The sequence below is a fragment of the Salvelinus alpinus genome, chromosome 2, assembly GCF_045679555.1.
Source record: "Salvelinus alpinus chromosome 2, SLU_Salpinus.1, whole genome shotgun sequence".
Classification (NCBI taxonomy): Eukaryota; Metazoa; Chordata; class Actinopteri; order Salmoniformes; family Salmonidae; genus Salvelinus; species Salvelinus alpinus.
In genome coordinates, this window is record NC_092087.1 from 83295127 (window position 1) to 83317626 (window position 22500).

At 46.7% G+C, this 22500-nt stretch overlaps 1 protein-coding gene across 2 annotated transcripts in view; it reads right to left on the reverse strand.

Annotated features, from left to right (window-relative positions):
* LOC139567965 (voltage-dependent T-type calcium channel subunit alpha-1I) overlaps positions 1-22500 on the reverse strand; it is a 171715-nt gene that overhangs the window by 123821 nt on the left and 25394 nt on the right. For both annotated transcript variants that reach the window (XM_071389610.1, XM_071389609.1), the window contains exon 3: positions 10300-10397. In XM_071389610.1, the coding sequence (XP_071245711.1) occupies positions 10300-10397 (98 nt within the window). The remainder of the gene's footprint in view (positions 1-10299; positions 10398-22500) is intronic.

Genomic DNA, 22500 nt, shown 5'->3' on the forward strand with positions numbered 1-22500 from the left:
CACACTAGTCTGTCTCTTCTATTCTCTCTCCCTCACTCTCGTCTCTCATCACACTGTCTCTTCTATTCTCTCTCCCTCACTCCCGTCTCTCATCACACTTTCCCACATCAGAGTACACACACCAAACACACACCTAGTACCCGTGAAGACACACACCAAACACACACCTAGTACCCGTGAAGACACACACCAAACACAGACCTAGAACCCGTGAAGACACACACACAGGAGAAATGAGCTGCACGTTGTAACCTGTATAGTGAGCTATAAACCCCAGCCATTATGATGTAGCTCTATTATGAACAGGAAAGGTTTGGTTGTAGCATCACACTTGAGAATGAAGCAAAGCAACATTAACTCAAGTATCATCGCATCCAACTGAGAGACCACTCAATGGTTCTCGCAATGAATAGCTGTGTGTGTGTGTGTGTGTGTGTGTGTGGGGGGGGGGGGGGGGGTCTGTCATTGGAGGAGGAAAATATGTGTGTTTGTGTGATTGCCTGGCACAATTTGGACTCAACAACTAAATTGTTTACTGGCTCCGATCTCATCAAAAGCTGTGAAAACAATCAACGCTCTTATCTTTTGGACCGTTTGCTTGCCGTAGAACAACTCAGGTAATAATAAGGTACTTATGATGCTGATTGGGTGTTGAAGTGGTTTGTGATGACCTCTGGTACACACAGAGAGAGAAGAGCACGTAGCAACAGAGACAGACAGACAGACTCGCTCTCAAATTCAAATTCAAATAGCTTTATTGACATGAGAAAGATTGCGTAAATATTGACAAAGCATTATGAACACCTGCTGTTTCCATGACAGACCGACCAGGTGAATCCAAGTGAAAGCTTTGATCCCTTCTTGATGTCATTTGTTAAAACAATTGAGACATGGATTGTGTATGTGTGCCTTTCAGAGGGTGAATGGGCGAGACAAAAGATTTAAGTGCCTTTGAACGAGGTATGGTAATAGGTTTGTGTCAAGAACTGCATAATGGGTACAGTAAAAGGGTAAACATGGAAAATGAACATTAATAATACTAGAATGAATGCTACCACCACTATTATTTACACTAACACCACAACTATCCCTACTACTACCATTACCACTACTATCCCTACTACTACCATTACCACTACAATCCCTACTACTACCATTACCACTACTCTCCCTACTACTACCATTACCACTACTATCCCTACTACTACCATTACCACTACAATCCCTACTACTACCATTACCACTACTCTCCCTACTACTACCATTACCACTACTCTCCCTACTACTACCATTACCACTACTCTCCCTACTACTACCATTACCACTACTATCCCTACTACTACCATTACCACTACTATCCCTACTACTACCATTACCACTACTATCCCTACTACTACCATTACCACTACTATCCCTACTACTACCATTACCACTACTCTCCCTACTACTACCATTACCACTACTCTCCCTACTACTACCATTACCACTACTATCCCTACTACTACCAATACCACTACTATCCCTACTACTACCATTACCACTACTATCCCTACTACTACCATTACCACTACTATCCCTACTACTACCATTACCACTACTATCCCTACTACTACCATTACCACTATTATCCCTACTGCTACCAATACCACTACTATCCCTACTAATACCATTACCACTACTATCCCTACTATTACCATTACCACTACTATCCCTACTACTACCATTACCACTACTATCCCTACTACTACCAGTACCACTACTATCCCTACTACTACCATTACCACTACTCTCCCTACTACTATTACCATTACCACTACTATCCCTACTACTACCATTACCACTACTATACCTACTACTACCATTACCACTACTATCCCTACTACTACCATTACCACTACTATCCCTACTACTACCATTACCACTACTATCCCTACTACTACCATTACCACTACTATCCCTACTACTACCAATACCACTACTATCCCTACTACTATTACCACTACTATCCCTACTACTACCATTACCACTACCATCCCTACTACTACCATTACCACTACTATCCCTACTATTACCATTACCACTACTATCCCTACTACTACCATTACCACTACTATACCTACTACTATCATTACCACTACTATCCATACTACTACCATTACCACTACTATCCCTACTACTACCATTACCACTACTATCCCTACTACTACCATTACCACTACTATCCCTACTACTACCATGACCACTACTATCCCTACTACTACCATTACCACTACTATCCATAATACTACCATTACCACAACTATTACCATTACCACTACTATCCCTACTACTACCATTACCACTACTATCCCTACTACTACCATTACCACTACTATCCCTACTACTACCATTACCACTACTATCCCTACTACTACCATTACCACTACTATCCCTACTATTACCATTACCACTACTATCCCTACTACTACCATTACCACTACTATACCTACTACTACCATTACCACTACTATCCCTACTACTACCATTACCACTACTATCCCTACTACTACCATTACCACTACTATCCCTACTACTACCATTACCACTACTATCCCTACTACTACCAATACCACTACTATCCCTACTACTATTACCACTACTATCCCTACTACTACCATTACCACTACCATCCCTACTACTACCATTACCACTACTATCCCTACTATTACCATTACCACTACTATCCCTACTACTACCATTACCACTACTATACCTACTACTATCATTACCACTACTATCCATACTACTACCATTACCACTACTATCCCTACTACTACCATTACCACTACTATCCCTACTACTACCATTACCACTACTATCCCTACTACTACCATGACCACTACTATCCCTACTACTACCATTACCACTACTATCCATAATACTACCATTACCACAACTATTACCATTACCACTACTATCCCTACTACTACCATTACCACTACTATCCCTACTACTACCATTACCACTACTATCCCTACTACTACCATTACCACTACTATCCCTACTACTACCATTACCACTACTATCCCTACTATTACCATTACCACTACTATCCCTACTACTACCATTACCACTACTATCCCTACTATTACCATTACCACTACTATCCCTACTACTACCATTACCACTACTATCCCTACTACTACCATTACTACTACTATCCCTACTACTACCATTACTATCCCTACTACTACCATTACCACTACTATCCCTACTGCTACCAATACCACTACTATCAATACCACTACTCTCCATACTACTACCATTACCACTACTCTCCCTACTACTACCATTACCACTACTATCCCTACTACTACCATTACCACTACTACCATTACCACTACTCTAACTACTACTACCATTACCACTACTACCCTTACTACTACCATTACCACTACTCTCCCTACTGCTACCATTAACACTACTCTCCCTACTACTACCATTACCACTACTATCCCTACTACTACCATTACCACTACTATCCCTACTACTACCATTACCACTACTCTCCCTACTACTACCATTACCACTACTATCCCTACTACTACCATTACCACTACTATCCCTACTACTACCATTACCACTACTCTAACTACTACTACCATTACCACTACTATCCCTACTACTACCATTACCACTACCATCCCTACTACTACCATTACCACAACTATCCCTACTACTACCACTACCACTACTATCCCTACTACTACCATTACCACTACTATCCTTGGTAAATATATTATATATAGCATAGAGAGCAGCAGTCGACTTGAAAACCATGGTGTCCTGTACAGGCTACACAGTACCATGGACTTTCTCTGCTGAAGAGCCAGTATGGCAGCTGTCCGTGGTGCTGAAGTTCTGTGGCCTATTGAGGAGAGCTCTCGATGGTGAGGGAACATAAAACATTGACTACACTAAACAAAATATAAACACAACATGTTACGTGTTGGTACCATGTTTCATGAGCTGAAAAAAAAGATCCCAGAAATGATTTATTATTGTTATTATTATTTAAAAAAAATCTGTTTTTTTTTTTCTGTTTGTGAGCGTTTCTCCTTTACCAAGATAATCCATCCACCTGACAGGTGTGGCATATCAACAATCTGATTAAACCGCATGATCATTACACAGGTGCACCTTGTGCTGGGGACAATAAAAGTCCACTCTAAAATGTGCAGTTTTGTCACACAACACAAAGTCTCAAGTTTTAAGGGACTGTGCAATTGGCATGCTGACTGCAGGAATGTCCCCCAAAGCTGTTGCCAGAGAATTGAATATAGAGAGAAAAAAATGTACATCCTTGTTAGTGAGCATTTCTCCTTTCTATACCATAAGCAACCTCCAACGTGATTTTAGAGAATTTGGCAGTACGTCCAACCGTCCCCCACAACTGCAGACCACGTGTACAGTCGTGGCCAAAAGTTTTGAGAATGACACAAATATAAATTTTCACAAAGTTTGCTGCTTCAGTGTCTTTAGATATTTTTGTCAGATGTTACTATGGAATACTGAAATATAATTACAAGCATTTCATAAGTGTCAAAGGCTTTAATTGACAATTACAAAAGTTGATGCATATTTGCAGTGTTGACCCTTCTTTTTCAAGACCTCTGCAATCCGCCCTGGCATGCTGTCAATTATCTTCTGGGCCACATCCTGACTGATGGCAGCCCATTCTTGCATAATCAATGCTTGGAGTTTGTCAGAATTTGTGGGGTTTTATTTGTCCACCCGCCTCTTGAGGATTGACCACAAGTTCTCAATGGGATTAAGGTCTGGGGAGTTTCCTGGCTATGGACCCAAAATATCAATGTTTTGTTCCCCGAGCCACTTAGTTATCACTTGTGCCTTATGGCAAGGTGCTCCATCATGCTGGAAAAGGCATTATTTGTCACCAAACTGTTCCTGGATGGTTGGGAGAAGTTGCTCTCGGAGGATGTGTTGGTACCATTCTATGTTCATGGCTGTGTTCTTAGGCAAAATTGTGAGTGAGCCCACTCCCTTGGCTGAGAAGCAACCCCACACATGAATGGTCTCAGGATGCTTTACTGTTGGCATGACACAGGACTGATGGTAGGACTCACCTTGTCTTCTTTTTTCCGGATGCCCCAAACAATCGGAAAGGGGATTCATCAGAGAAAATGACTTTACTCCAGTCCTCAGCAGTTCAATCCCTGTACCTTTTGCAGAATATCAGCCTGTCCCTGATGTTTTTCCTGGAGAAAAGTGGCTTCTTTGCTGCCCTTCTTGACACCAGGCCATCCTCCAAAAGTCTTCGCCTCACTGTGCGTGCAGATGCACTCACACCTGCCTGCTGCCCTTTCTGAGCAAGCTTTGTACTGGTGGTGCCCCGATCCTGCAGCTGAATCAACTTTAGGAGATGGTCCTGGCGCTTGCTGGACTTTCTTGGGCACCCTGAAGCCTTCTTCACAACAATTGAACCGCTCTCCTTGAAGTTCTTGATGATCCGATAAATGGTTGATTTAGATGCAATCTTACTGGCAGCAATATCCTTGCCTGTGAAGCCCTGTGCAAAGCAATGATGACGGCACGTGTTTCCTTGCAGGTAACCATGGCTGACAGAGGAAGAACAATGATTCCAAGCACCACCCTCCTTTTGAAGCTTCCAGTCTGTTATTCGAACTCAACCAGCATGACAGAGTGATCTCCAGCCTTGTCCTCGTCAACGCTCACACCTGTGTTAACGAGAGAATCACTGACATGATGTCAGCTGGTCCTTTTGTGGCAGGGCTGAAATGCAGTGGAAATGTTTTTGGGGGATTCAGTTCATTTGTATGGCAAAGAGGGACTTTGCAATTAATTGCAATTCATCTGATCACTCTTCATAATATTCTGGAGTATTTTCAAATTGCCATCATACAAACTGAGGCAGCAGACTTTGTAAAAATGTATATTTGTGTCTTTCTCAAAACTTTTGGCCACGACTGTCACGTTGTGTTGATGAGCAGTTTTCTGATGTCAGCACTGTGAACAAAGTGCCCCATGGTGGCAGTGGGGTTATAGTATGGCCAGGCATAAGCTATGGACAGCTATCACAATTGCATTTTATTGATGGCTATTTGAATGCACAAAGATACATTATCGTGCCATTCATCCGCCACCATCACCTCATGTTTCAGCATGATAATGCACGGCCCCATGTCACAAGGATCTTTACACAATTCCTGGAAGCTGAAAATGTCCCAGTTCTTCCATGGCCTGCATAGTCACCAGACATGTCACCCATTGAGCTCTGCTCCTCTAGACTGACAGGCTAGTGCTTCTGCTGTTCATTAGGTCTACTCATCTTGTTGGCTGAAGGAAAGTAGACTGACAGGCTAGTGCTTCTGCTCTCCATTAGGTCTACTCATCTTGTTGGCTGAAGGAAAGTAGACTGACAGGCTAGTGCTTCTGCTGTTCATTAGGTCTACTCATCTTGTTGGCTGAAGGAAAGTAGACTGACAGGCTAGTGCTTCTGCTGGTAATTAGGTCTACTCATCTTGTTGGCTGAAGGAAAGTAGACTGACAGGCTAGTGCTTCTGCTGTTCATTAGGTCTACTCATCTTGTTGGCTGAAGGATAGTAGACTGACAGGCTAGTGCTTCTGCTGTTCATTAGGTCTACTCATCTTGTTGGCTGAAGGAAAGTAGACTGACAGACTAGTGCTTCTGCTGTTCATTAGGTCTACTCATCTTGTTGGCTGAAGGATAGTAGACTGACAGGCTAGTGCTTCTGCTGTTCATTAGGTCTACTCATCTTGTTGGCTGAAGGATAGTAGACTGACAGGCTAGTGCTTCTGCTGGTCATTAGGTCTACTCATCTTGTTGGCTGAAGGAAAGTAGACTGACAGGCTAGTGCTTCTGCTGGTCATTAGGTCTACTCATCTTGTTGGCTGAAGGATAGTAGACTGACAGGCTAGTGCTTCTGCTGTTCATTAGGTCTACTCATCTTGTTGGCTGAAGGATAGTAGACTGACAGGCTAGTGCTTCTGCTGGTCATTAGGTCTACTCATCTTGTTGGCTGAAGGATAGTAGACTGACATGCTAGTGCTTCTGCTGGTCATTAGGTCTACTCATCTTGTTGGCTGAAGGATAGTAGACTGACATGCTAGTGCTTCTGCTGTTCATTAGGTCTACTCATCTTGTTGGCTGAAGGAAAGTAGACTGACAGGCTAGTGCTGCTGCTGTTCATTAGGTCTACTCATCTTGTTGGCTGAAGGAAAGTAGACTGACAGACTAGTGCTTCTGCTGTTCATTAGGTCTACTCATCTTGTTGGCTGAAGGAAAGTAGACTGACAGGCTAGTGCTTCTGCTGTTCATTAGGTCTACTCATCTTGTTGGCTGAAGGATAGTAGACTGACAGGCTAGTGCTTCTGCTGTTCATTAGGTCTACTCATCTTGTTGGCTGAAGGAAAGTAGACTGACAGGCTAGTGCTTCTGCTGTTCATTAGGTCTACTCATCTTGTTGGCTGAAGGATAGTAGACTGACAGGCTAGTGCTTCTGCTGGTCATTAGGTCTACTCATCTTGTTGGCTGAAGGAAAGTAGACTGACAGGCTAGTGCTTCTGCTGTTCATTAGGTCTACTCATCTTGTTGGCTGAAGGATAGTAGACTGACAGGCTAGTGCTTCTGCTGTTCATTAGGTCTACTCATCTTGTTGACTGAAGGAAAGTAGACTGACAGACTAGTGCTTCTGCTGTTCATTAGGTCTACTCATCTTGTTGGCTGAAGGATAGTAGACTGACAGGCTAGTGCTTCTGCTGTTCATTAGGTGTACTCATCTTGTTGGCTGAAGGATAGTAGACTGACAGGCTAGTGCTTCTGCTGGTCATTAGGTCTACTCATCTTGTTGGCTGAAGGAAAGTAGACTGACAGACTAGTGCTTCTGCTGTTCATTAGGTCTACTCATCTTGTTGGCTGAAGGATAGTAGACTGACAGGCTAGTGCTTCTGCTGGTCATTAGGTCTACTCATCTTGTTGGCTGAAGGATAGTAGACTGACAGGCTAGTGCTGCTGCTGTTCATTAGGTCTACTCATCTTGTTGGCTGAAGGAAAGTAGACTGACAGACTAGTGCTTCTGCTGTTCATTAGGTCTACTCATCTTGTTGGCTGAAGGAAAGTAGACTGACAGGCTAGTGCTTCTGCTGTTCATTAGGTCTACTCATCTTGTTGGCTGAAGGAAAGTAGACTGACAGGCTAGTGCTTCTGCTGTTCATTAGGTCTACTCATCTTGTTGGCTGAAGGAAAGTAGACTGACAGACTAGTGCTTCTGCTGTTCATTAGGTCTACTCATCTTGTTGGCTGAAGGAAAGTAGACTGACAGACTAGTGCTTCTGCTGTTCATTAGGTCTACTCATCTTGTTGGCTGAAGGAAAGTAGACTGACAGGCTAGTGCTTCTGCTGTTCATTAGGTCTACTCATCTTGTTGGCTGAAGGATAGTAGACTGACAGGCTAGTGCTTCTGCTGTTCATTAGGTCTACTCATCTTGTTGGCTGAAGGATAGTAGACTGACAGGCTAGTGCTTCTGCTGGTCATTAGGTCTACTCATCTTTTTGGCTGAAGGAAAGTAGACTGACAGACTAGTGCTTCTGCTGTTCATTAGGTCTACTCATCTTGTTGGCTGAAGGAAAGTAGACTGACAGGCTAGTGCTTCTGCTGTTCATTAGGTCTACTCATCTTGTTGGCTGAAGGAAAGTAGACTGACAGACTGGTGCTTCTGCTGTTCATTAGGTCTACTCATCTTGTTGGCTGAAGGAAAGTAGACTGACAGGCTAGTGCTTCTGCTGTTCATTAGGTCTACTCATCTTGTTGGCTGAAGGATAGTAAACTGACAGACTAGTGCTTCTGCTGTTCATTAGGTCTACTCATCTTGTTGGCTGAAGGAAAGTAGACTGACAGGCTAGTGCTTCTGCTGTTCATTAGGTCTACTCATCTTGTTGGCTGAAGGAAAGTAGACTGACAGGCTAGTGCTTCTGCTGTTCATTAGGTCTACTCATCTTGTTGGCCGAAGGAAAGTAGACTGAATATGAACAGTTCTATCATCTTCAATATGTGCCTTGGATTCAGTAAGAGGTATGTATATATATATATATATACAGTATATATATAATGCAAGCAGTTGCTTCCCTGTCTTCATTCACTTGTAGCCTACTTGTTATCTGAAACGCCTGTGAGATGGACCTGATCAAGTGAGGGGCATTGGCCATAACCTACTAGACGTGAGTGAGAGGTGCCTCCGAGCACGGCGGCCGGGAGAAGGGAATTATACTGTAATTTGCCTATTATATTCAGCCCAAGGGCACAAAGGCCACTTTGGCCGCAAAAGGCATGGATTTTTTTAAGGGGCATTATGGCCACACAAGGGGGATGCTGCAGAGAAATGTGAGGCCTGGTGAGAATACTATCAAGTGATTGTCAAAATGTGTGTGCAGCTTGTGACTTTTTTCAAATCATGGTTAGAGTCCCATCATGCAGCCTTAGAATGTATTACACATCAAAACATAGAGCCCAACGTTTGTATCACAACTAAAGTTGCATAAATAACTAAATTAAGGATATAGGAGGACCAGTTTATTTTTTAACTGCTCAACACAGAATAGCCGCATGTTTGGAGAAAATATCCTTTATATTCAGCTTTGTTCAATTGTATTCTTTGTACTTTAAAATAATATAAAATAAACCCACGGAATTCTAACCAAATATTGTCTGCTAAATGAACCAGTGTAGCCCACAGCCATGTGGCATAGCCATAGTCAGGGCCTAACATAAGGACAACTCAGAGTATGCTATTCTGATCTTCTGAAATAGACTACATTTTCTTCATATCATGTTTCTTTAGACCCGTCTAAAATAAATAATGGATTTATTGTGATAGTGTCGGCTATATTAAATGGGTTTATAAGACTTTTTAAATGTAGATGTTCCAAAGGCCTGCATTAGTGGCTTGTAGGCTATGTGTGGAAGCCAGAAGATGCTAAATATGTATATGCTAATTAACAGTCAATTACCGTGAGACCGGCAGTTACTTGCTTGACAATCACCGGCTGAAAAAATTTCATGACCGCCACAGCCCTAACTGCAACTCAGTAAAACTGTATAAACTATTGCATGTTGCATTTATATTTCTGTTCAGTGTAAGACTAGTGGAGAATGTGCATGTAGCCTGGTCTCAGATCTGTGCTGTCTTGCCATAGTGGAAGCAGATCTGGGACTCGATCAGGCAGGTATTGTGCGATGGTGGTATCTATGGGAGACTTACTTGGAACTCTGTTGATGGCTTTGAGGGGTCTGAGGACCCTGACTGTCCTGATGGCTGACAGGTTGATGTTCTGGAGGTCCAACGAGTATTCTACCATCCTGGAGAAACAGGAACACAATACAGTTACAAACTGTTGAAACCCACACTGCTGAACAAACCCTCTGTCCTAGATATAGTCAAGGTTGTTAGTAGTATTTTTCTAGTTCAACCTGTTAAAAGAAAACAGAGTGAAACCCAGTAACAGCACAGATCACACATCAGAGGATCTAAACTCTGGATGTTTATGCTCTCATATTCATTCATATTCTTATATATGAATAAATATATGCTCATATTTATTCGTATTCTTACTTCTGTATCTGTTTCCTAAATGTCTTTACAAGGAGACACCCAAAGCCCTTACACAGTTGGGGGTTTGTATTGTAAAACTGGATGTGAGTAAATGTTCTCCCCTAATACACCCAGACAACCAGTCATCCACAGAGTTCAGAACACAACCCTCAGTCCATACGGCATCCATATTAGGAAGTCCCTCAGTTGTCAGATGAAACTCCCTTAGTTGACAGACAAAACTAGTCAGACAACTGAATGATTTCCTAATATGGATGCTGAACTAGTAAGTGCTGGAGAGGAGGTAATAGTCCCATCCGGCTCGAAGGACCATGAAACACACCCATACACACGGACACACACATGCACATACTACAAGGTAATTATCCCGATCCGGCTTGAAGAACCATGAAACACACACATACACACGGACACACACACGCACATACTACAAACTACAAGGTAATAGTCCCATCCGGCTCGAAGGACCATGAAACACACGCACACACACACACACACACACACACACACACACACACACACACACACACACACACACACACACACACACACACAGACACAGACACAGACACAGACACAGACACAGACACACACACACACACACACGGACACACCACACACACGGACACGCACACGCACACGCACACACACACACACACACACACACACACACACACACACACACACACACACACACACACACACACACACACACACACACACACACAAACACTACAAGGTAATTGTCCGGAGGGAAGAACCAGGATACCATATAACCGGGTGCTACTCCTCTCACTGCACACCTGTATGAGGTGTGTATCTGCTTCTCTGCTTTCCACCTCTCCTCTTTCTTTTCAGATCCACTCCTCCTCACAGTAGGTGTCTGTAAGTGCATAAGCAATAACCTATTAGACCTGCAAATGCAGTGTCAGATGGAAGCTTCTGCTTTGTTAAAGCTTGAAAGAAAAAGGGTGAATGTGAGAAAAAGAGCGGGAAAGGAGGAAAATGGAGCGGGAAAGATGGAATGTTGGGATCCAGACCTACTTCCAGTCCATTCCTGTACCTGAAGTGAGAGAGAGGAGACACAGAGAGAGAGACAGAGAGGGAGAGAGAAAAGAGAAAGAGGGAGAAAGAGAGAAACAGAGTGAAGGAGAGAGAGAGAGAGTGAGAGGGGAAAGAGAGAGAGAGAGAGACTGAAAGAGAGATGAGGAAAGTAAGAGCCAACCCTAGAACACCCCCAGGCATCCATTACCTCATCATAATCATCTCAACTGCAGGAATGAACAACGGTGAAGACTCAGTTTAATATGCAGGAATACAAACTGTAAAAACACTTGTGAATATGCAGACACCTGGGCTAACAGAACAGAGAGAGTCTGCCAGACTCAAGACAGAGGAGTCAGAGAGAACTCAACTATGCACTGGAGCATTGCACTGAGCTAGACTGACAGACAGTCTTACTGCAGAGAGAGGAACACACTCCACAGGGAGAGAGGAAAAGATGAGAACAGGTGTGAGGATACATTAAGGGTGTAGAGAAAATTGCCTCAGTCCCAAAATCAACCCCTAGCCCTTAGCTCCTAACCTTCAAACCAGACAGAATTACTGCAGGCTAGCTCAACAGGTAGAGAGGGGGAGAAGAGGACAGGTGTAGAGAGATTTAGCCAGTTCTAGACTGAGTAGTATTTCAGTACCAAATCAAACCATAGCTCCTTGCCTCTAGCCCCTAGCTCTTAACCACTAGCTCCCAGCCAATAAGCACTAGCCCCTAGCTGTGAAGCCTGTTTCTCCTTGCCGGTCAGTTAGTGCAGATAGAGGCCCAGACTGCAGACTAGCTCCAGAGAGGGAGTGGGAGGTGAGGACAGGTGTGTGGAGGTGTTTGGGGAGATACAGAGACAGTGATCCAATCAACCCAGACAGTTCATTCAGGCTAACTCCAGCGGGAAAGAGGACCTTACAAAAACAGTACGTCACATTTACAGTTTCACTCCTGAAGAGAGAGAGAGAGAGAGAGAGAGAGAGAGAGAGAGAGAGAGAGAGAGAGAGAGAGAGAGAGAGAGAGAGAGAGAGAGAGAGAGAGAGAGAGAGAGAGAGAGAGCATTAATGCAGGCTAACTCCAAAGGGAAAGAAGACATGTGTCTAGATGGATTTAACAAGGACCTGAAAACAATCAGTAGTTTCCTAGTCCCAGATCAAACCCTATTAATGATGCCCTGGACCCTAACCGCTATTCCCTATTGTCTCCAAACCCTGCTCCCCTAGACACTATCCCCTATCCTCTCCAAGCCATACTCACCTAAACACTATCCCCTATCCTCTACAAGCCCTACTCACCTAGACACTATCCCCTATCCTCTCCAAGCCCTACTCCCATAGAAACTATCCCCTATCCTCTCCAAGCCCTACTCCCCTAGAAACTATCCCCTATCCTCTCCAAGCCCTACTCCCCTAGAAACTATCCCCTATCCTCTCCAAGGCCTACTCCCATAGAAACTACCCCCTATCCACTCCAAGCCCTACTCCCCTAGAAACTATCCCCTATCCTCTCCAAGCCCTACTCCCATAGAAACTATCCCCTATCCTCTCCAAGCCCTACTCACCTAGAAACTATCCCCTATCCTCTCTAAGCCCTACTCCCCTAGAAACTATCCCCTATCCTCTCCAAGCCCTACTCCCATAGAAACTATCCCCTATCCTCTCCAAGCCCTACTCCCATAGAAACTATCCCCTATCCTCTACAAGCCCTACTCACCTACAAACTATCCCCTATCCTTTCCAAGCCCTACTCCCCTAGAAACTATCCCCTATCCTCTCCAAGCCCTACTCCCATAGAAACTATCCCCTATCCTCTCCAAGCCCTACTCCCCTAGAAACTATCCCCTATCCTCTCCAAGCCCTACTCCCCTAGAAAATATCCCCTATCCTCTCCAAGCCCTACTCCCATAGAAACTATCCCCTATCCACTCCAAGCCCTACTCCCCTAGAAACTATCCCCTATCCTCTCCAAGCCCTACTCACCTAGAAACTATCCCCTATCCTCTCCAAGCCCTACTCCCCTAGAAACTATCCCCTATCCTCTCCAAGCCCTACTCCCCTAGAAACTATCCCCTATCCTCTCCAAGCCCTACTCCCCTAGAAACTATCCCCTATCATCTCCAAGCCCTACTCCCCTAGAAACTACCCCCTATCCTCTACAAGCCCTACTCACCTAGAAACTATCCCCTATCCTCTCCAAGTCCTACTCCCCTAGAAACTATCCCCTATCCTCTCCAAGCCCTACTCACCTAGAAACTATCCCCTATCCTCTCCAAGCCCTACTCCCCTAGAAACTATCCCCTATCCTCTCCAAGCCCTACTCACCTAGAAACTATCCCCTATCCTCTCCAAGCCCTACTCCCATAGAACCTATCCCCTATCCTCTCCAAGCCCTACTCCCATAGAAACTATCCCCTATCCTCTCCAAACCCTACTCCCATAGAAACTATCCCCTATCCTCTCCAAGCCCTACTCCCCTAGAAACTATCCCCTATCCTCTCCAAGCCCTACTCCCCTAGAAACTATCCCCTATCCTCTCCAAGCCCTACTCCCATAGAAACTATCCCCTATCCTCTCCAAGCCCTACTCCCCTAGAAACTATCCCCTATCCTCTCCAAGCCCTACTCCCCTAGAAACTATCCCCTATCCTCTCCAAGCCCTACTCCCCTAGAAACTACCCCCTATCCTCTACAAGCCCTACTCACCTAGAAACTATCCCCTATCCTCTCCAAGCCCTACTCCCCTAGAAACTATCCCCTATCCTCTCCAAGCCCTACTCACCTAGAAACTATCCCCTATCCTCTCCAAGCCCTACTCCCCTAGAAACTATCCCCTATCCTCTCCAAGCCCTACTCACCTAGAAACTATCCCCTATCCTCTCCAAGCCCTACTCCCATAGAACCTATCCCCTATCCTCTCCAAGCCCTACTCCCATAGAAACTATCCCCTATCCTCTCCAAACCCTACTCCCATAGAAACTATCCCCTATCCTCTCCAAGCCCTACTCCCCTAGAAACTATCCCCTATCCTCTCCAAGCCCTACTCCCCTAGAAACTATCCCCTATCCTCTCCAAGCCCTACTCCCCTAGAAACTATCCCCTATCCTCTCCAAGCCCTACTCACCTAGAAACTATCCCCTATCCTCTCCAAGCCCTACTCCCATAGAAACTATCCCCTATCCTCTCCAAGCCCTACTCCCCTAGAAACTATCCCCTATCCTCTCCAAGCCCTACTCCCCTAGAAACTATCCCCTAACCTCTCCAAGCCCTACTCCCCTAGAAACTATCCCCTATCCTCTCCAAGCCCTACTCCCCTAGAAACTATCCCCTATCCTCTCCAAGCCCTACTCCCATAGAAACTATCCCCTATCCTCTCCAAGCCCTACTCCCATAGAAACTATACCCTATCCTCTCCAAGCCCTACTCCCCTGGAAACTATCCCCTATCCACTCCAAGCCCTACTCCCCTAGAAACTATCCCCTATCCTCTCCAAGCCCTACTCCCATAGAAACTATCCCCTATACTCTCCAAGCCCTACTCCCCTAGAAACTATCCCCTATCCTCTCCAAGCCCTACTCCCATAGAAACTATCCCCTATCCTCTCCAAGCCCTACTCCCCTAGAACCTATCCCCTATCCTCTCCAAGCCCTACTCCCCTAGAAACTATCCCCTATCCTCTCCAAGCCCTACTCCCCTAGAAACTATCCCTTATCCACTCCAAGCCCTACTCCCATAGAAACTATCCCCTATCCTCTCCAAGCCCTACTCCACTAGAAACTATCCCCTATCCACTCCAAGCCCTACTCCCATAGAAACTATCCCCTATCCTCTCCAAGCCCTACTCCCATAGAAACTATCCCCTATCCACTCCAAGCCCTACTCCCATAGAAACTATCCCATATCCTCTCCAAGCCCTACTCCCCTAGAAACTATCCCCTATCCTCTCCAAGCCCTACTCCCTTAGAAACTATCCCCTATCCTCTCCAAGCCCTACTCCCATAGAAACTATCCCCTATCCACTCCAAGCCCTACTCCCCTAGAAACTATCCCATATCCTCTCCAAGCCCTACTCCCCTAGAAACTATCCCCTATCCTATCCAAGCCCTACTCCCCTAGAAACTATCCCCTATCCTCTCCAAGCCCTACTCCCCTAGAAACTATCCCCTATCCACTCCAAGCCCTACTCCCCTAGAACCTATCCCCTATCCTCTCCAAGCCCTACTCCCCTAGAAACTATCCCCTATCCTCTCCAAGCCCTACTCCCCTAGAAACTATCCCCTATCCTCTCCAAACCCTACTCCCATAGAAACTATCCCCTATCCACTCCAAGCCCTACTCCCCTAGAAACTATCCCTTATCCACTCCAAGCCCTACTCCCATAGAAACTTTCCCCTATCCTCTCCAAGCCCTACTCCCCTAGAAACTATCCCCTATCCTCTACAAGCCCTACTCCCCTAGAAACTATCCCCTATCCTCTCCAAGCCCTACTCCCATAGAAACTATCCCCTATCCTCTCCAAGTTCTACTCCCCTAGAAACTACCCCCTATCCTCTACAAGCCCTACTCACCTAGAAACTATCCCCTACCCTCTCCAAGCCCTACTCCCCTAGAAACTATCCCCTATCCTCTCCAAGCCCTACTCACCTAGAAACTATCCCCTATCATCTCCAAGCCCTACTCCCCTAGAAACTATCCCCTATCCTCTCCAAGCCCTACTCACCTAGAAACTATCCCCTATCCTCTCCAAGCCCTACTCCCATAGAACCTATCCCCTATCCTCTCCAAGCCCTAATCCCATAGAAACTATCCCCTATCCTCTACAAACCCTACTCCCATAGAAACTATCCCCTATCCTCTCCAAGCCCTACTCCCCTAGAAACTATCCCCTATCCTCTCCAAGCCCTACTCCCCTAGAAACTATCCCCTATCCTCTCCAAGCCCTACTCCCCTAGAAACTATCCCCTATCCTCTCCAAGCCCTACTCCCCTAGAAACTATCCCCTATCCTCTCCAAGCCCTACTCCCATAAAACTATCCCCTATCCTCTCCAAGCCCTACTCCCATAGAAACTATACCCTATCCTCTCCAAGCCCTACTCCCCTGGAAACTATCCCCTATCCACTCCAAGCCCTACTCCCCTAGAAAATATCCCCTATCCTCTCCAAGCCCTACTCCCATAGAAACTATCCCCTATACTCTCCAAGCCCTACTCCCCTAGAAACTATCCCCTATCCTCTCCAAGCCCTACTCCCATAGAAACTATCCCCTATCCTCTCCAAGCCCTACTCCCCTAGAACCTATCCCCTATCCTCTCCAAGCCCTACTCCCCTAGAAACTATCCCCTATCCTCTCCAAGCCCTACTCCCCTAGAAACTATCCCTTATCCACTCCAAGCCCTACTCCCATAGAAACTATCCCCTATCCTCTCCAAGCCCTACTCCACTAGAAACTATCCCCTATACTCTCCAAGCCCTACTCCCCTAGAAACTATCCCCTATCCTCTCCAAGCCCTACTCCCATAGAAACTATCCCCTATCCTCTCCAAGCCCTACTCCCCTAGAACCTATCCCCTATCCTCTCCAAACCCTACTCCCCTAGAAACTATCCCCTATCCTCTCCAAGCCCTACTCCCCTAGAAACTATCCCTTATCCACTCCAAGCCCTACTCCCATAGAAACTATCCCCTATCCTCTCCAAGCCCTACTCCACTAGAAACTATCCCCTATCCACTCCAAGCCCTACTCCCATAGAAACTATCCCCTATCCTCTCCAAGCCCTACTCCCATAGAAACTATCCCCTATCCACTCCAAGCCCTACTCCCATAGAAACTATCCCATATCCTCTCCAACCCCTACTCCCCTAGAAACTATCCCCTATCCTCTCCAAGCCCTACTCCCCTCGAAAATATCCCCTATCCTCTCCAAGCCCTACTCCCATAGAAACTATCCCCTATCCACTCCAAGCCCTACTCCCCTAGAAACTATCCCCTATCCCCTCCAAGCCCTACTCCCCTAGAAACTATCCCCTATCCTATCCAAGCCCTACTCCCCTAGAAACTATCCCCTATCCTCTCCAAGCCCTACTCCCCTAGAAACTATCCCCTATCCACTCCAAGCCCTACTCCCCTAGAACCTATCCCCTATCCTCTCCAAGCCCTACTCCCCTAGAAACTATCCCCTATCCTCTCCAAGCCCTACTCCCCTAGAAACTATCCCTTATCCACTCCAAGCCCTACTCCCATAGAAACTATCCCCTATCCTCTCCAAGCCCTACTCCACTAGAAACTATCCCCTATCCACTCCAAGCCCTACTCCCATAGAAACTATCCCCTATCCTCTCCAAGCCCTACTCCCATAGAAACTATCCCCTATCCACTCCAAGCCCTACTCCCATAGAAACTATCCCCTATCCTCTCCAACCCCTACTCCCCTAGAAACTATCCCCTATCCTCTCCAAGCCCTACTCCCCTCGAAAATATCCCCTATCCTCTCCAAGCCCTACTCCCATAGAAACTATCCCCTATCCACTCCAAGCCCTACTCCCCTAGAAACTATCCCCTATCCCCTCCAAGCCCTACTCCCCTAGAAACTATCCCCTATCCTATCCAAGCCCTACTCCCCTAGAAACTATCCCCTATCCTCTCCAAGCCCTACTCCCCTAGAAACTATCCCCTATCCACTCCAAGCCCTACTCCCCTAGAACCTATCCCCTATCCTCTCCAAGCCCTACTCCCCTAGAAACTATCCCCTATCCTCTCCAAGCCCTACTCCACTAGAAACTATCCCCTATCCTCTCCAAGCCCTACTCCCATAGAAACTATCCCCTATCCACTCCAAGCCCTACTCCCCTAGAAACTATCCCATATCCACTCCAAGCCCTACTCCCATAGAAACTATCCCCTATCCTCTCCAAGCCCTACTCCCCTAGAAACTATCCCCTATCCTCTCCAAGCCCTACTCCCATAGAAACTATCCCCTATCCTCTCCAAGCCCTACTCCCATAGAAACTATCCCCTATCCTCTACAAGCCCTACTCACCTACAAACTATCCCCTATCCTCTCCAGGCCCTACTCCCCTAGAAACTATCCCCTATCCTCTCCAAGCCCTACTCCCATAGAAACTATCCCCTATCCTCTCCAAGCCCTACTCCCCTAGAAACTATCCCCTATCCTCTCCAAGCCCTACTCCCCTAGAAACTATCCCCTATCCTCTCCAAGCCCTACTCCCATAGAAACTATCCCCTATCCACTCCAAGCCCTACTCCCCTAGAAACTATCCCCTATCCTCTCCAAGCCCTACTCACCTAAAAACTATCCCCTATCCTCTCCAAGCCATACTCCCCTAGAAACTATCCCCTATCCTCTCCAAGCCCTACTCACCTAGAAACTATCCCCTATCCTCTCCAAGCCCTACTCCCCTAGAAACTATCCCCTATCCTCTCCAAGCCCTACTCACCTAGAAACTATCCCCTATCCTCTCCAAGCCCTACTCCCATAGAACCTATCCCCTATCCTCTCCAAGCCCTACTCCCATAGAAACTATCCCCTATCCTCTCCAAACCCTACTCCCATAGAAACTATCCCCTATCCTCTCCAAGCCCTACTCCCCTAGAAACTATCCCCTATCCTCTCCAAGCCCTACTCCCCTAAAAACTATCCCCTATCCTCTCCAAGCCCTACTCCCCTAGAAACTATCCCCTATCCTCTCAGAGCCCTACTCACCTAGAAACTATCCCCTATCCTCTCCAAGCCCTACTCCCCTAGAAACTATCCCCTATCCTCTCCAAGCCCTACTCCCCTAGAAACTATCCCCTATCCTCTCCAAGCCCTACTCCCCTAGAAACTATCCCCTATCCTCTCCAAGCCCTACTCCCCTAGAAACTATCCCCTATCCTCTCCAAGCCCTACTCCCATAAAACTATCCCCTATCCTCTCCAAGCCCTACTCCCATAAAACTATCCCCTATCCTCTCCAAGCCCTACTCCCATAGAAACTATACCCTATCCTCTCCAAGCCCTACTCCCCTGGAAACTATCCCCTATCCACTCCAAGCCCTACTCCCCTAGAAACTATCCCCTATCCTCTCCAAGCCCTACTCCCATAGAAACTATCCCCTATACTCTCCAAGCCCTACTCCCCTAGAAACTATCCCCTATCCTCTCCAAGCCCTACTCCCATAGAAACTATCCCCTATCCTCTCCAAGCCCTACTCCCCTAGAACCTATCCCCTATCCTCTCCAAACCCTACTCCCCTAGAAACTATCCCCTATCCTCTCCAAGCCCTACTCCCATAGAAACTATCCCCTATCCTCTCCAAGCCCTACTCCCCTAGAAACTATCCCCTATCCTCTCCAAGCCCTACTCCCCTAGAAACTATCCCCTATCCTCTCCAAGCCCTACTCCCATAGAAACTATCCCCTATCCACTCCAAGCCCTACTCCCCTAGAAACTATCCCCTATCCTCTCCAAGCCCTACTCCCATAGAAACTATCCCCTATCCTCTCAAGCCCTACTCCCATAGAAACTATCCCCTATCCTCTACAAGCCCTACTCACCTACAAACTATCCCCTATCCTCTCCAAGCCCTACTCCCCTAGAAACTATCCCCTATCCTCTCCAAGCCCTACTCCCATAGAAACTATCCCCTATCCTCTCCAAGCCCTACTCCCCTAGAAACTATCCCCTATCCTCTCCAAGCCCTACTCCCCTAGAAACTATCCCCTATCCTCTCCAAGCCCTACTCCCCTAGAAACTATCCCCTATCCTCTCCAAGCCCTACTCCCATAGAAACTATCCCCTATCCACTCCAAGCCCTACTCCCCTAGAAACTATCCCCTATCCTCTCCAAGCCCTACTCACCTAGAAACTATACCCTATCCTCTCCAAGCCCTACTCCCCTAGAAACTATCCCCTATCCTCTCCAAGCCCTACTCCCCTAGAAACTATCCCCTATCCTCTCCAAGCCCTACTCCCCTAGAAACTATCCCCTATCCTCTCCAAGCCCTACTCCCCTAGAAACTACCCCCTATCCTCTACAAGCCCTACTCACCTAGAAACTATCCCCTATCCTCTCCAAGCCCTACTCCCCTAGAAACTATCCCCTATCCTCTCCAAGCCCTACTCCCCTAGAAACTATCCCCTATCCTCTCCAAGCCCTACTCCCATAGAAACTATCCCCTATCCTCTCCAAGCCCTACTCCCCTAGAAACTATCCCCTATCCTCTCCAAGCCCTACTCCCCTAGAAACTATCCCCTATCCTCTCCAAGCCCTACTCCCATAGAAACTATCCCCTATCCACTCCAAGCCCTACTCCCCTAGAAACTATCCCCTATCCTCTCCAAGCCCTACTCACCTAGAAACTATCCCCGATCCTCTCCAAGCCCTACTCCCCTAGAAACTATCCCCTATCCTCTCCAAGCCCTACTCCCCTAGAAACTATCCCCTATCCTCTCCAAGCCCTACTCCCCTAGAAACTATCCCCTATCCTCTCCAAGCCCTACTCCCCTAGAAACTACCCCCTATCCTCTACAAGCCCTACTCACCTAGAAACTATCCCCTATCCTCTCCAAGCCCTACTCCCCTAGAAACTATCCCCTATCCTCTCCAAGCCCTACTCACCTAGAAACTATCCCCTATCCTCTCCAAGCCCTACTCCCCTAGAAACTATCCCCTATCCTCTCCAAGCCCTACTCACCTAGAAACTATCCCCTATCCTCTCCAAGCCCTACTCCCATAGAACCTATCCCCTATCCTCTCCAAGCCCTACTCCCATAGAAACTATCCCCTATCCTCTCCAAACCCTACTCCCATAGAAACTATCCCCTATCCTCTCCAAGCCCTACTCCCCTAGAAACTATCCCCTATCCTCTCCAAGCCCTACTCCCCTAGAAACTATCCCCTATCCTCTCCAAGCCCTACTCCCCTAGAAACTATCCCCTATCCTCTCCAAGCCCTAATCACCTAGAAACTATCCCCTATCCTCTCCAAGCCCTACTCCCATAGAAACTATCCCCTATCCTCTCCAAGCCCTACTCCCCTAGAAACTATCCCCTATCCTCTCCAAGCCCTACTCCCATAGAAACTATCCCCTATCCACTCCAAGCCCTACTCCCCTAGAAAGCCCTACTCCCATAGAAACTATCCCCTATCCTCTCCAAGCCCTACTCCCCTAGAAACTATCCCCTATCCACTCCAAGCCCTACTCCCCTAGAAACTATCCCCTATCCTCTCCAAGCCCTACTCCCATAGAAACTATCCCCTATCCTCTCCAAGCCCTACTCCCCTAGAAACTATCCCCTATCCTCTCCAAGCCCTACTCCCATAGAAACTATCCCCTATCCTGTCCAAGCCCTACTCCCCTAGAAACTATCCCCTATCCTCTCCAAGCCCTACTCCCCTAGAAACTATCCCCTATCCTCTCCAAGCCCTACTCCCATAGAAACTATCCCCTATCCACTCCAAGCCCTACTCCCCTAGAAACTATCCCCTATCCTCTCCAAGCCCTACTCCCCTAGAAACTATCCCCTATCCTCTCCAAGCCCTACTCCCCTAGAAACTATCCCCTATCCTCTCCAAGCCCTACTCCCCTAGAAACTATCCCCTATCCACTCCAAGCCCTACTCCCCTAGAACCTATCCCCTATCCTCTCCAAGCCCTACTCCCCTAGAAACTATCCCCTATCCTCTCCAAGCCCTACTCCCCTAGAAACTATCCCCTATCCTCTCCAAGCCCTACTCCCATAGAAACTATCCCCTATCCACTCCAAGCCCTACTCCCCTAGAAACTATCCCTTATCCACTCCAAGCCCTACTCCCAT